The sequence below is a fragment of the Berghia stephanieae genome, chromosome 4 (assembly GCF_034508935.2).
Source record: "Berghia stephanieae isolate SIO BIC M18660-M18661 chromosome 4, UCSD_Bste_1.3, whole genome shotgun sequence".
In the NCBI taxonomy this organism is placed as follows: domain Eukaryota; kingdom Metazoa; phylum Mollusca; class Gastropoda; order Nudibranchia; family Aeolidiidae; genus Berghia; species Berghia stephanieae.
In genome coordinates, this window is record NC_088363.1 from 36,199,581 (window position 1) to 36,215,556 (window position 15,976).

At 34.8% G+C, this 15,976-nt stretch overlaps 1 protein-coding gene across 3 annotated transcripts in view; it reads right to left on the reverse strand.

The window, feature by feature from the left end:
• Nucleotides 1–15,976, reverse strand: part of LOC144970485 (uncharacterized) — a 32,893-nt gene that overhangs the window by 15,015 nt on the left and 1,902 nt on the right. For all 3 annotated transcript variants that reach the window (XM_078910182.1, XM_078910183.1, XM_078910184.1), the window contains exons 2-14: nucleotides 11,924–12,132; nucleotides 11,367–11,444; nucleotides 10,128–10,183; nucleotides 8,249–8,316; nucleotides 7,111–7,238; nucleotides 6,218–6,336; nucleotides 5,647–5,717; nucleotides 4,633–4,961; nucleotides 4,186–4,276; nucleotides 3,255–3,447; nucleotides 2,642–2,744; nucleotides 1,765–1,891; nucleotides 518–707 (exon numbers count right to left, since the gene is read on the reverse strand). In XM_078910182.1, coding sequence (XP_078766308.1) covers nucleotides 518–707; nucleotides 1,765–1,891; nucleotides 2,642–2,744; nucleotides 3,255–3,447; nucleotides 4,186–4,276; nucleotides 4,633–4,961; nucleotides 5,647–5,717; nucleotides 6,218–6,336; nucleotides 7,111–7,238; nucleotides 8,249–8,316; nucleotides 10,128–10,183; nucleotides 11,367–11,444; nucleotides 11,924–12,073 — 1,703 coding nt within the window. In that variant the 5' untranslated portion in view covers nucleotides 12,074–12,132. The remainder of the gene's footprint in view (nucleotides 1–517; nucleotides 708–1,764; nucleotides 1,892–2,641; nucleotides 2,745–3,254; nucleotides 3,448–4,185; nucleotides 4,277–4,632; nucleotides 4,962–5,646; nucleotides 5,718–6,217; nucleotides 6,337–7,110; nucleotides 7,239–8,248; nucleotides 8,317–10,127; nucleotides 10,184–11,366; nucleotides 11,445–11,923; nucleotides 12,133–15,976) is intronic.

Genomic DNA, 15,976 nt, shown 5'->3' on the forward strand with positions numbered 1-15,976 from the left:
TTGCTTTATATGCAAAACAAAAATCATTTATGTCTTTCAGGTTTATCATGAAATACTGACAGGTCAAGGCCTGTTAGGAAATTGTTTAACACTTACACGGGTGAAGGCCTGTCAGAGACTGTTCTACAGTTATATTGGTAAAGGCCTGTTAGGGAAACTGTTTTACACATACAAAGGTAAAGGCCTGTCAGGAAACTTTTATATTTACATGGGTCAAGGCCTGTTAGAGAAACAGTTTAACACTTACACAGGTCAAGGCCTGTCAGGAAACTTTTATATGTATACGGGTCAAGGCCTGTTAAGGAAACAGTTTTAAACTTACACAGGTCAAGGCCTGTTAGAGAAACGGTTTTACAATTACACAGGTCAAGGCCTGTTAGAGAAACTGTTTTACATTTACACAGGTCAAGGCCTAACAGGGAAACGGTTTTATACTTAAACAGGTCAAGGCCTGTTAGGGAAACTGTTTTACACGTACACAGGTCAAGCCCTGTTAGTGAAACTGTTTTACACTTACGCTTTGGGTGGAGGTGGGGAACCCTGGACCATCTCGTGAGTTTCTATATTTACATCATCTTTGTGCTGCAGCCAGAATCGAAACACTGAGGTAAGTTCTGGATCAGAATCCCGCCCTGATGCAATCCATCGCCATTGCTGTATCCTTTCCTTGTGGTCAACGAATGGTATAAACCCCTCCATGGTCTGACCTGTTTAAACGAATAAAATAAGATTTACATGATAACATATCATAATAAGAAAAAAAAAAATAATAAAATTCCTTTTATTGTTAACCAAGGGGAAAAATTTGTCTTTAGGGTCTATTCCAAGGGAAGACTGGAATAACCAAGGTGTTAGCCGTAGTGCAACGCCGCAAAGTGAGCAAGGGCGAGGTGACTTGCTCAAGGCCAAGCAGCGCAGCGGATAGTCGAATTCAGTACCTTTCAGACACGAAGCAAATACCGTACCGCTGAGCCATGTTGCCCCTTAACAATGCCTTGATATTGAGGGGTTTTTTTTAGCTTTTTTATAGAGCGCAATATCCACTAAATATGCTCAAAGAGCTTAACAAGGGGTCCCTGGTCAACAGCAACATTTAACATGTAGGACGGGACACGACGCCTGTTAGGCGACGAGTGAGGCACGAACCCAGGACCTACTGGTCCGAAAGCGAGTGTCATACAAGACCACATAGCTGCACGGTATAATTATTCATCTGACAAGAAATTAAAGATTTACTTCAGATTACTAGTCTTGAAAATGTGATGATGATACATTACATCACATTACAAACTCCATCTGTTACATTCATGCCATCTCTACATATAAAAGGGGTGCATTTGTCTAAAAAAAAAATTGATTAAAAAATAGGACAAAAAGTTTTTTAAATGACCAAAATCAAAATCCAAAATATGTGAGGGTGAAAAGAAACAATGGATCCCTAACAATTTTACTTATGAAGACTGTCATAGTTGAGATTTTCATCCAAAATTGATAATTGTAGTAATTTTTAAAAGATTTGTTATAAAAAAAAGTCTGCGCCCGGCAGCAATTTCATACATCTATAGCTGTCAAGGTTTACACTTTTATGTTTAACAACCTGAATTGAACAAATATATAATCAGTGCCGATTGTGAAGAAATTTTCATACAATTATGAATTGTTCACAACAGTTGGCAGGTAGATCCACTGACAAAGGAGAAGACAGACAGTTTGTTGGTGATGCTTAACCTAGCAATGTAAATCATATCACCTTAAGAATCTTACCTAATTCATTTCCTCCAAGGAATTTGAGGGCAGAAGGTATGAGTTCCAACCAGTTTTTCTCCAAGGCAAGCCAAGGATTGGATATTTCATCATTCAATTCTAGCCAGTCACGAACTTGCTCTTCAAGCTATGGAAATAATTCAAATAAAATCAAGTTTTATTAAAAGCTCTTGATAGAAAAAGGTAGATTTTCTGATATAAGAAAACATGAAATTCATTTGACTAACCTCTCTGTGAGAATAAAAAGTGTTAAAATGTTGAAAAATATAGTGTATAGATAAAATATCAGTTAATTGGTTAAACCAAATCGAGGCAAATTTGATTCACAAGGCATATATCTACATAAAAAATTGAAATGCAAGATTTACAACAGAAGAGTAATCAGTGTTATATGTTATATACTGAAGGCTCATCTGTTGTGAATCGTATGAAGGAATGAAGAAGCAGGCACCATTTTAAGATAAAGATCTGAACAAGTGTGTATGAAAGGTGCCAGACGAAGCAAGAAAGAAAAATAGAAGAAAAAAAAATACCATCCCAAAAAATCAGTCCAATCCCCAGATGAGCTTGACATGTAATGGTAGCACATCTGACTGGTAATCAGAAGGTCTGAGGTTCGATCCCCAATCGAGTAGGCTGAATTTTTTTGATTTTTTTTTTCTTCTATTTTTCTTTCTTGCTTTGTCTTGGCACCTTTCATACACACTTGTTCGGATCTTTGTGAATTGTAGCATTTCAATTTTTATGTTGATATAATCTTATAAACGAAATGATAATCAAACATGCGTAACATTGACTTACAAATAAATATTTTTTTTAAATAACAATGAGGAAAATAGAGACCAGACTACTAAATTTTTAAGCTGTGAACCCTAACCTTTTGGGTCGATGATTTCATTTCTGGAAACTCCATCAGTTTATCTCGAAGGAGACACATAAAATTGGTTGCTGTTGACTGACTAGTTCTTATGATCGGCGGCCTATTAGGAAAACAAAAGTTTTGAAAATATTAAATGGATAGGCATATCAATGTTTAAAAAATATAAGTTGAAATATGAAATTAAAAAATAAAAAGAATGATATACATCTTAGCCTTTAAGGATGAGTTGTACAATACAATAGGGCAAGGATAGATAATAAAAAGTTTGTTGTTCAGCTGTTGAATAGTTTGCCTGATTATAAGATATGCACAAAAAAAATAATTTTGAATTCGTTTAAAAATAGACTTGACAAATACTGGAAGCAGCAAAAAATATTACATAACTACAAACAAAAAATTAACACTGGCCATATGAGGACTGGCCTGATAAAGAACAACTGGAGCTCAGCGAAGAGGATCTATTAGAACCTGTGCTGGAAATCATCGTTAGGTATCACTTAAGTAAGCATGTATGTAATTTTTTTCTCCTTGGTTTATGGTTAAATTCATACACAGCATTTCTCGAGATGGAATGACAATATTGACAAATTTTTTTTAAGGAGTCACTTACTCTTCCATGGCTTCGTCTGGACCAGTCATGATTGCACTGGTATCTAGAGTAAGACTAGGCGTTAAGGAAGTCACAGAATGCTCCTCTTCTTTCACATCGGATTCCTTATTTTTGGATTTGCCTTTCTTCTCTCCCTTTCCTTTCATCTTCAAGCGTTTCTTGGCAGTGGCAGGACTGCATTCATTTGTCTCCTCTGTTGAAATGAATAATCAGATTAATTGACACACATGAACGTACAAAACTCTATTATGAGTCAAGTTGTTATGAGTAAGATGTATATGGCATTACATCCATAATAAATATAAATACAGAAAGGCAAATAAAGAAGTTATTAACTCATCATTGTGCAGCTATGTGGTCTAGTGGTATGACACTCGCTTTCGAATCAGAAGGTCCTGGGTTCGAGCCTCGCTCGCCGCATAGTTGAGTCCTTGGACAAGGCTCTTTACTCACATTCTCTCACCGTACTCAGATGTAAAATGAGTACCTGCCTGTTAACAGCGTTGTCTCCGTCCGAAAACAAAATGTAATATCGCCTAACAGGCATCATGTCCCGTCCTAAATGTTAAATGTTGCTGTTAATCAGGGACCCCTTGTAAAGCGATTTGAGCACGTTTAGTGGATATTGCGCTATATAAAAAAAGCTCAATCAAGTGTGTAACATATGAAGACCCAAATTTTAAAACAAATTAACAAACAATAAGGAAAAAACGCCAATCTTCCAATCTAATTTATTCTTTTTCTTAGAAATTGCTAGTTAATATGGAGGCACAGGCCTGCCTGTATCTGTAATGTGAAATAGAAACTAATAGTGATTTGAACCAAAATTTCTAAAATAGACCCAAACTACCTAAACAATTATACAGTTATACAAAAGGAAAAAAATGGCCTTTCAGGCCTGAAACCGAGATCTATTGTATGATCAACTTACTCAATATGGCCTTGGAATTCTTCTTCTTTGCCTGACATCTAGAGAGAATATCTTGCAACATGATGTTGTTGGAATCGAGTTCAGGCAGGTCCTATAATATACAATGTTAAGGTACAAATTAAAGAATTTTAAAAAATCAATAATAAAGCAATGAAATAATGTGACAACTATTATTTTAGACTTGTAACATGTTAAATAATGGTGATTCGATGGTGATTCATCTTTTATTATGCCTTTCCGTGGTATGGTGCAAGGCAACATTTTCTATGCATGAAAACAAAACATTGAAACGAATCTAATACATCAATGGATAAATAAACTCAACATTATAAAATATTAGTGGGAAATTCGAGTAAAATATGGTTATGGGCAATCTAAAGTATGGTTCCTTTGAGATGATGATGATGATGAAGATTATGATGGTGATTAGGATTCTTGTTTACTTACAGAATCAAGCAGCTTTTTCTTTTTGTGTAACTTCAATAGCATTTTGTAGCTTTCCTCGGTAACTTCAACTGGACTGATAGGGCGTGGACGTTTGATGTGTGCAGAATTTGCATGAGCAGACCCTGGAAGGTTTCCTCCAGGACCAAAGCCTGCTGCTAAAACACCATCTCCTCCAACCTCTTTACTGGTCCCACTTCCAATGCCGGCATCGCCATTCACCAACTGTGGTTTGCTAGCAAATGTGGCCACAACACTAGGAATTGTGGGTTCAGGAGATGGAATGGGGCCTAAGGACTTAAACAGTTGTTTCCTACTTCGTTGAACTGGACCTGTGTCAATGGAAACATTGAAAGGATAAGTAAGGCAATAAATAAATAAATAAAAATAAATCTAAAAATTTAAACAAATGAAAGTAATAAAAAAAAGAAGATATATCAGAAATATAAATGACAAACTCGTGATCGCTACTATGACCAAGACAATGATGATGTATCATTGTTACTCTCACTGCCATAAAAATACTACTTCAATATTTATAATTATACTAATAGTGAATATGAAAACACATTCTACTTTTGCTAATGATTACTACCTATTGCTGAAAATTGTTACTCTGAATTTGGTTCTTCAAATCAAACTTGCCTGGAAAGTGAAATATGGAAGAGGGAGATAGTGTGGAAAACATAATAATAATAATAATAATAATAATAATAATAATAATAATAATAATATTATAATAATAATATATAATAATAATAATAATAATAAAATAATAATAATAATATAATAATATATAATAATAAAATAGAAAGTAATAATAATCAAATAAGAATAATAATAACAATAATAATAATAATAACAATAATTATATGATGATATAACTAAATAATAATAATAATAATATAATGAATAATAATAATAAATAATTAATAATAATAATAATAATTAATAATAATAATAATAATCATAATAATAATAATAATAATGATAATAACAACAATAATCCCAGCTTACTTGATGTTTCCTCATCTTCATCTGATGAGGTATCTGGAACTCCACATTCTTCTCTCACTTCTTTCAAAATCCTGTTTAAAGGAGAAATGTATAAAAACAAATCACATTTCTACTTAAGCATTTGCTCATCAACCATCTATGTATCAAGAACTGGATGATGAAAACGTTCAAAATTCTAGTCCTTCGCAGCTCAAGAAACTGTATTACACACACACACACATTATATATATATACCCCAATTAATTTATGATCACGTATAACCATTAACTATTTAGTGTGGCATGTGAGGTATCTAATTTTTAAAAATTTATAACCACTCCGTCTTATCTTCTTAAAATATAAATTCAAAGAAATTGCAATTGCAGCATTAATCGGTATATGAAACAAGAAATATCACCATTCCTCTTGTGTCTGTATCATGCTAGACTTTCTTAACTAGACATAATTATTTAATATTCACATTTATTACTTATCAATATTCATAGCAAACTGTATGTGAAATGAATTACCCTAAATAGACCTATATGATTTATATACACAAAATATCTCGAGGAATCAAAAGGGTTAATACCTTATTGTTTTCTTTTTCACAACTTCTTCTATATGCAGGATTCTCTTTCTCTCAGGAGGAGGATAATTAAATTTGAAAGGTTCACCAGGAGCCAATGTGGCTGCTTGTTCAAATAATTCCTGAAAACAAAGTTTTTAAAATTGACATCCATAGTGTCTGACGATAGTATTTAAAAGGACAATGTACAGGACTAAATTTAATGTGTAGATTAAATGTGGAAGATTAATTTGGATATAAACATTTTTAATAAATAAATAAAGCCGATGGATCAAAGATTGAAAAAGTTCTATAAGAATAGTGAGAACTAAGATTTATCCATTTTCTTAAAAATAATGTGAAACTAGCAATCAATATGAAATCTATTGAATGATGAAAATAGATGTCCAAAAAGAATGGTGTCATATTACAAGATAATTTTCACTAGGCAGAGGAACCAGAAACAATATAGGGAATGAGATTAGCGGAAGAGTAGCGTCCCTTGATTTGACGTCACCGGCGGAGAAGTTATTTGTAAACAAACCAACTACAAGCCAAGTGCTGCAAATACAAAATATGTTGTAGACTACAAATTAAAAATAAAAGATGTTGATAAATAATACAATACGATGAGACAACCCTTCCTAAACTTACTGAACTTCCCGCTGATGATTGGTACTAATAATGGCGATAGCACCTGTCGGTTGTCAAGACGCGACTTCCAACAAAGGGGCGCTACTCTTAAATTTGTTTTGAAATCTCATTCCCTATATGGGTTAATCATGTGTCAGAGTAGTTGTTATTTATTAAATATCTTCATTTTAAAACATTTCAAATAAATGATTAATACAGCGGGATAAGCTGTGCTTAACAAATGTGAATTATTGTCATTATCAAGGGTTGACCTTTCACCATACCTGTCTTGACAACAAGAGCTGTTTGAGTAAATCTGAAAGTCGACGCTGCTGCCTCATCTTGTAATCCCTGATACGAAACTGACGAGTCTGTTTTTTATACCTTGCAATTTCAGGATGAAGGTATCCCTCTGTTATTTTTTAATAAAAATTTAAAAAAAAAACAAAAATCATACTAAATTACTTTTTTGTTCACTTGACCATTATTTGTCATTCACATCATTCAGACCATATTGTCCAAATGTGACTCGTCACCTCAAAGTGGTATTATGACAGAATGAACCAGGTGCTGAAAATTGACATAAATTTTAAAAATAAAAATTCCCTTTATTCATCCCCAAGGGGAAATTTGTCTTTAGGGTCTATTACAAGGGAAGACTGGAATAACCCAGGCCTCAGCCGCAGTGCAATACAGCAGAATGAGCTAGGGCGAAATTACCTGCTCAAGGCCACACAACGAGGCGGGTAGTCGAACTCGGTACCTTTTGGGTACAAAGCAAAGACCGTACCGCTGAGCCACGCTTCCCCCTAATATATCATATTATAGCCGCAAATATGAACCTTTGCTTTAATTCATTCTATGCTGGAGAATAAATACAATTTCTTAGCTTGCAAAAAAAGTGAAAGTTCATATTTCTTATCATCTATCATTTCAACAAGCATCATGATTCATCCTACATATTAAATGTTACTGTAGGCTAAGGACCCATTGTAAAATGCTTTGATCACATTTAGTGGATATTATGCTTTATCAATGCTCAACCTTTTATTTTTAAAAATTCACATTTCAGGGTCCAATTCATCCTGACATAATACCATTTAGAAACAGTTGGTCACAAACTAGACACTCTTATACACAAACAATTTTTGAAACAAATAAAACTCTGAAATAAACATTTTGCCTGGCCAAAAGGACAAAATAACAACATTTGTGTTTGTGTATATGTGCATCTCTATATTTAAAGCCAAACCTAGAAAAATACTCACAAATTAGACCTTGTCCAATTTAGATGAATCACGCAATTATCCAAGTGTGAATAACAACCAAGCTATAGGCAGTAAGTGACAGCTAGCGTCAAATTGCTAGTATGAAAGAAAAACCTTATAGAGCACTTGTATGATATAAAAAATAATAACATACCTTTTAAGTTCCTCTGGAGCTGTTTCATTGGATTACCAAACCTGAAATCTTCTCCCCCAAGCAACATCCTAAACAGCATTTTGAAAAAAATAAACATTTATTAAACAGAGAAGGCAATTGCAGTAAACACATTTTTATTATTATCAACCATGATCATACAAAAACTATAATACAAATTACAAATATACGAGGGCTCTTTCATAATTAACCGAATGGCCTCCCTAAGCTTGTCAAGAGTTTGGCAGTACCTTGCAGCATTGATTGTTTCTCCAGGTTGTAAGGTTTCGAATAGAATAACACCACGACTGTCCCAGAAAACAGTTCCCATTATTTCTTTGCTGACCGCATGACTTTGAATTTCTTTGCGACAGGTGAGGATGGATGTTTCCATGTCATCGAATCTTGCTTTGTTTCTGGGGTGCAATGGTGCAACCAAGTCTCATCACCGGTGACTATGCTGTCAAGAAAAGTCACATCGTACCCTAGAAAGTCTCCGCCGGCATTGGCGTATGCCCGTGAACCCTGCATGAGCTCTTGCTTCTTCTCAAAAGTTCCCTGCAGATGTTCAATCTTTATTCTTTATGATTGTCTGTCAATTGCTTAGGAACCCATCTTGCGCTGACTTTTCTGTAGCCAAGTTCATCAAATACAATTCTATGGGCAGAAGTTTCCGAAATTTCAAGACTGCTTGCGATTTCATGAAGTTTCAACCTCCTGTCTTGAAGAATAAGCTCATCAACTCGCTCCACATTGTCTTCTGACGTCGCAGTTATCGAACGCCCTCTCCCTTCCCTGTCTGTCAAGTCGGAATGGCCGGCTTCAAACAAATTACACCAGTGATAGACTTGTGTACGGCTTATAACATGCTCACCATATACACTCTGAAGTTCTTTATGAATTTCGGTAGGTATCAGACTTTTGGCGTTCAAAAAACGTATGACAGCTCTGATTTCCTCCTTTGACCAAGTTTCAAGGTGGGCCGCCATCTTTAAAATCGTCTAGAAATTCATTGTGCAAAATGATGCACCTCATAATTTCTGGGAATATCCGTAAGGAAATAAGGAATATCATGTCGTTTACAGAATTAAAAAATCTCCACTGGTTGCTGAGCAATGGGCATTTTTCGGTTATTTCTGAAAGAGCCCTCGTATCTACAAGCAAATGGGTAAAAGGCATCACAATGACTAAATGACAACAAAACATAGAGAAAATAGAGGGAGGGGATGAGGGAGAAAAAATTAAATTAATGGAATGATTGTTATGAATGAAAAAAATTGTAGGATTCTTACGACATTTAAAAATTGTACACATCTGGAATGCAATACACAAAGACGTTTTGAGGAGTTTTATGACAACTTTATCTCTTTCCAATATCCAGAAAATGAAGAAAGTGAATTGTCAAAATTGAACTGATCTACTAGAATTTACCTGCATTTTACAATATTTTGAAAAATTCAGAAAAAAAAGGGAAAAGAAGAAGAAGAAGAAGAAGAAGAAGAAGAAGAAGAAGAAGAAGAAGAAGAAGAAGAAAAAAAAAAAGAAGAAGAAGAAGAGAAGAAGAAAGAAGAAGAAGAAGAAGAAGAAGAAGAAGAAAAGAGAAGAAGAGAAGAGAAGAAGAAGAAGAGAAGAAGAAAGAAGAAGAAGAAAGAAGAAGAAGAGAGAAGAAGAGAGAGAAGAAGAAGAAAGAAAGAAAGAAGAAGAAGAGAAAAAAAAGAAGAAGGAAAAGGAGAAGAAAAGAAGAAGAAGGAGAAAAAGAGAAGAAGAAGAAGAAGAAGAAGAAGAAGAAGAAGAAGAAGAAGAAGAAGAAGAAGAAGAAGAAGAAGAGAAGGAGAAGAAAAAATCAGTTCTGCTGTTTACAATTGTGATGTCACAAACTCACTTTATTGTTTCTCTTTTCCTTTCTTTGTCATTTGCAGGAAAGCTGGGTAAAAATTTCTGGATTAAAAAAAAAAGAATGAAGAAAATTTCTGAATGCATTTTATGTAAACTCACTCAGAATATATTGGGTTTACTGTAGTTAGGCGCTATAAAAACATCATTTTCAAATTCTTCTATTTATTTACAAATGTGTATGTGGTTCAAATAATCTTAGCAAGAAAATCCAAGTCTAAATGGCACTTAAACATCTACGAGGGTGAGCCAAAAGGTAATGGGACTCTGCTTTTTACTATAAAACAAATTGAATCAATATCATGCATTATACCTCGAATTAAAGTTCGGCATTAGCCAAGTAGAATGTTATTTCTCAACATAGTCTCCGCCTCTCTCGATAGCCACAGTCCTCCTTTTTGTAAGGCCATCTATCCTGTCCTTGTAAAACTGAGCTGACTGAACTTTCTGACAATTTTTCACTACTATCTTGGCTTCTTCATCATCTTCAAAGCCATGTTCCCTCATTGCCTCCTTCAGTGGACCAAAAAGATGGAAGCCTGAAAGTGTCAGGTCTAGTGAATATGCAGGGTGAGACAGCATCATCCATCGATTACCTCCTTTTCCCGACATGTGTGTGGAAGGATATTTTCATGAAGCAACAGTACTCGTTCCATCTCCAAATCCGGTCTACCTCGATGACTTCTTGCTTTCAGTCGTTTCAATGTCTATTTGTACCTGCTATCTCATCAAGAGAAGTTCTATCAGATCTGATCAATTCTTGTCTTTATTTGATTCACTGAGCTGACACTGCTTGGACGGCGACGATCACAAGATTTGTCAGATAAAGACAACAGCAACACTTAACATGTGGGATGAGACATGATGACTATAAGCGGTATTACAATTTTTAATGACAGAGACAAAACTGTTAACTGCCAGGCACTCATTTTACACATGAGTATAGTTAGAGAATGTGAGTAAAGAGCCCTTTTCAAGGCTCAACTATGCACCGCTCAAAGCGAAACTTCAACCCTGGACCTATCACTCCAAAGGCAAGTACCATACCACAAGACTACATAGCCGCATTATTACAATGTTATAATTATATGATTAATTCAACTGATTGACTGCATTAATATAAATATGATAATATCAGTACATTGCAGATTTCATCTTTTCCAATGACGAAAAACTATAAAATATTGTCAACATTGAAATTTATTTTTTAAATTATATATTAACACACCTCTAAATAACTTCTGTTTTCATCTGATAAAACATTATCCCATGTATCCATGGACAAAACAGACATAAAGATGTGATTCTGAAAAAGAAAAGAATGAAAAATGAAAACCAATAGTTAGTTATTGATATGCATCATATCATATTTTTCTGAGATATTTCAATAAAAGATTAGAGAGAACAAAAAAATAAAAAGTGAATATCATACTTCAGTTTCTAAATACTCTACATTACATTATTTTTTTTTCTTTTCTCGATATATAAATCATCTCAGCTTAACTGTGTGTGTCTCTATTTGTGTGTGTGTGTGTGTGTGTGTGTGTGTGTGTGTGTGTGCGTACACACGTGTCACTGTCAAACACATTGCAAAAGAAAAACAAAGCTAAAAAAGAAAAAATAAAGAAAAGAAAAAACAAATTCACAATGATACATAAACAATACAAAACTAAAAAAGAAAGCATAAACAAGAAAAAAACCTCAAAAAAAAAAACAACAAAAAACCCCTTAAAAATCTGGCTTTCTTCTTCTATAAAAAGAGTAGCGATTAATTTTCATGACAACCTTTTCCAAGAACAGCTCTGGCAAATTCAAAGTTTTCTTTCCCAACTTGCATTGCTCCATTCTTTCATCTGGTCCAGGTATTGGCCCTGCCCAGGTTTCATTGTCACTATCCATGTCTTCACTCATCATCTCCTGATCTGTCTCATCCATCTCACATCAAAAACAGCATAACAAATCAGTTTCCGAGGAACTTAAAGTTGAGAAGAAATCTGCAAGATAATTTTGATCATAACAGAATTTTTTAAAATTTAATATTCTTACACATTCATAAAGTAAGTGCTTTTCTATGGTTCCAACCTGGTCATGTGTTTTACATTTATAGACACTCTCTTTCGACTCAAATCAAAATAAGACTACAGGTCTACATCAAGGACAAAAGTTTTCAACAGATCTGTCTGAATGAAATACAGCTTAAAAACCATGGAATTTTCTGTCTTCCTTCAACCTTTCACTCTTTTGAACTAAAGCTGTTTAAAATAGCTTTATTTAATCTGGTTTACAGTTTTTCAAAGTAATTTTTTTTAGTGTTATACCCTTTACTTGATTTTCCCTTTGTGAAAATGTATTTTACTGTAAAGCGCCCTGGAGTATGAATTCATGGAATTTGTGCGCTATACAAAAGATTGATTATTATTGTTTTAATAGAACATTCAGCATTCGTTATTCCTACTCCAGGTGATATGGTAACAAATGTTCATTTCATATAATTTTACCTTTGCTTTCACCTGGCACATCCCTATTTCCTGGCTTTAAATATCACCTGTTTGTAGGAATTGGCAACTTGCTTTGCAGATTATCAAGTTCATTCGCAGATCATCATGTTCAATATTGTATTCAAAAGTAGGTATTTGGTAGTTGGGTGCCAGAATTATTTTAGTAAATAAGGATAAGATCTCATGTTTTTATATTTCAGGGGAACAATAATATAAATATTAACTACTTAAACTACTCATGGAAATTAAAAATCACTATTATACTCGTGAGAAAACAATATGTACAAAATTTTGGTTTCCTTGATGGAATATTAGACGCCAATCTGGCATATGTCAAAGTGAAAAGATTGACCTTTCCAATTTTATGACCTCCCACTCAAATTGATGTCTACCAGACCTGGTATGAGAACTACTTGGAGTTTAAATATCTTAAACCAGGAGTGAGAATATATTACAGACTCTGTGTTTGTTGTCAATTAAAAAGTTTCGTTTGGTTGCAAAATCATTCCCTCTCTCTGTCTTCTACGAACAGAGAAGAAAAAAAAAGAAAAAAGAAGGAATAGAAGAACTTGAGCTTTTATTTAGCACAATATCCACTAAACGTGCTCAACACAGGTTGATGTTTGTTTTTGTTATTAAGGGTTTTACAGCAACACATTTAGGTCATATCAGTGCCAGTAAAAAAAAGAAAATGGGAAAGTAAAAATTTCTAGAATTACAAGAAAAAGTAAGACATAGGGGAACTGGGAACAAATAGGGATCAGATGTAGATTCCAAGAGCACACCACCAATGTACTTAGTTTGAGATCACCTAAGTCTCATCCGGACACAAGCACAAAATCCAACAAAGAGGAATACACTCAAATGCTTACATTATACATTCAAAATAACAAATACAGTAGAACATGAAAGTAACGTACTCGGAAATAGCAAGAACTCTGAAATAGCGAGTAAAATCTAAATCCCCGTTTTTTTCTCTTATAATTTGAGTCAATAAAATTAGCATGAAAGTTGCGAGTATGAAAAAGAGGTCAACTCGGAAATAACGAGCATTTCCTGCCCCATCCTAGGACTTCGAAGTAAAGCAAAGCAACAGACAAGGGTGATTTAAATATTTTTAGCCTAGCTTCTTTCCTTTTCTTATTTCTCGTTACGAGTAATATTACATAGTAGCATAGTCTGTAGTGGTACATAGGAGAAACAAATTTGGGTGGGGGTTGGGTGCGTGTGTGTGTGTGTATTGGGGGTGGGGGTCAATTATTCACTCAATGTGGTGCCACGTGACGCGCGAGGTAAGCACTGGCAGCCAACATGTCAACATGCCTCACTTAGCAGCATCGGTCAGCGACGAACGACACGATCAGCGAGAGAAGGGAGCGTGGAACCATCATTTCAGTGGGTCAGTGATTGAGTGATGCGCTTGCTTACCTCATCAAACATGCCTTGTGCATACAAACACTCGCGCGCGCACACACACACAGACACATGAAATCTTGATGGAAATGGAAGGGGTGGGTTTTAGGGGTGGATCAATTTCAACCCGTGGCCATCATTGCGTAGTTAACGAAGGCCGTGTTCAACCCCGCCCCCACCCCACTTTATCCACACACAGTCATTTGCGGCACACACGCACAAACACACACACATTGTCTTTCCATCTTTTTGTACGGCCGAGTGACCTTTTCTGGCAACTCGGGAATAGCGAGAACTCGGAAATAGCGAGTAATCAGGAGTGGACCCGTCGAACTCGCTATTTCCGAGTTCTACTGTATAATAATACATATACATAACAGAGAGATGATTTATAAGGAAAAAAATATAATCTCCCAAAACAATAACTATGCATTTGACTGTTTCCCTCCCAGCTATGACTCCGGTCAGGGCCAGGACAAAACCAAGTAATCTCATTCCAAGACAAAGACAGAAAGCATGTTGGAAAACAGATATAAGGGGATAGAAATAGAAGACACAGTATGTACCTCCCTGCCCGCTATAACTATAACACAGATTGACTTCTGATTCTTGCAATAAAGACCAATTTTCAAACCGCTTGCAAAGAATCAGAGAAAAATTTGATTATTTTCCTAAATTTCTTTTCTCGTCAGTATTATTCATAAATACTGAGTAGGTGTATTGTCAGAATATTGAGTAGGTTTATATCCTAAATTTAAAATTTAAATTATTAAATAATATAATGAATGCTAATCAAATTGACAAAAAATATAATTTTTGATAAAGATTTATAATTTTTTTTAAATGTATTTAATTCTATATATTAAATCATCGAACGTTTTATAGTTCAAGGCTTACAAAATATTTTTTTAATATGAAATAAGGGAGCTCACTCTTTATTTGATAGTGACATCATTGAATCACTGATAGTATCAAGAGAGATTTAAAATTACGTCATCAATTTTTGTTGTAGATATGCCAGAATTGCGTATTTGCGATGGAAGCATGGGTGAAAGTTACTCAATGATATTAATCCTGCAAAGGCAGGTGCTCAGAAAAAAAAATCCTGCAACTACCAATAAGAGGAAAAAACAGAAGTGCGGTTAATTATATTATTATACAGTTGCCGGTTTTTTTCATTTTCGAATTCCGGCGGGACAAAAAAAAAAAACGGCGAGACCTCTTTTTCAAAAATAAAAATCCGGCCATGCCGGATTTTTCCGGCGAACTTTCACCCATGGATGGAAGTCAAAGGTAAAAAAAGGTGTGAGCATTATTAGCAGATTTTCTTCGTATTATTTTGAGTCAACGGATGATAGAAATAGCATGAAATATATGAGAAGGTTCACAAAGTTACTCATATATTAATCTGTAAAAAATATAGTCGTCAATACTTTACCAATACCGGTTTGAAATACGCACAAGGAGTGTCTACGTAAACGGTAACCGGACACCTAGCCTCAGGATCTACGTACACGATAACATACACGGTAACCTTGAACAGTGCTTTGGATGGGAGGGTTGAAGGGGCAGGGGGCATTGAGCTTGGTGCAAGGTAACTTATGACCTTGATTTGCAAACCAAGCAGAAAGTTTTTGTATTAGTTTTACTATGTGATGCGAAGGGGAACGGATGACGGATGACACTAAAACAAGAGAGAGAGATGGGGGGAGGGGCATGGAGGAAGATTTAAAAAAAATAATTGAGCTTTATATAGTGCAATATCCACTAAATGTGCTTGACGCAACATTTAACATGTAGGACGGGACATGCCACCTGTTAGGCGATATTACAATTTTTCGGACAAAGACAACGCCGTTAACAGCCAGGTACTCATTTTACACCTGAGTACGGTGAGAGAATGTGAGTAAAGAGCCTTTTCAAAGGA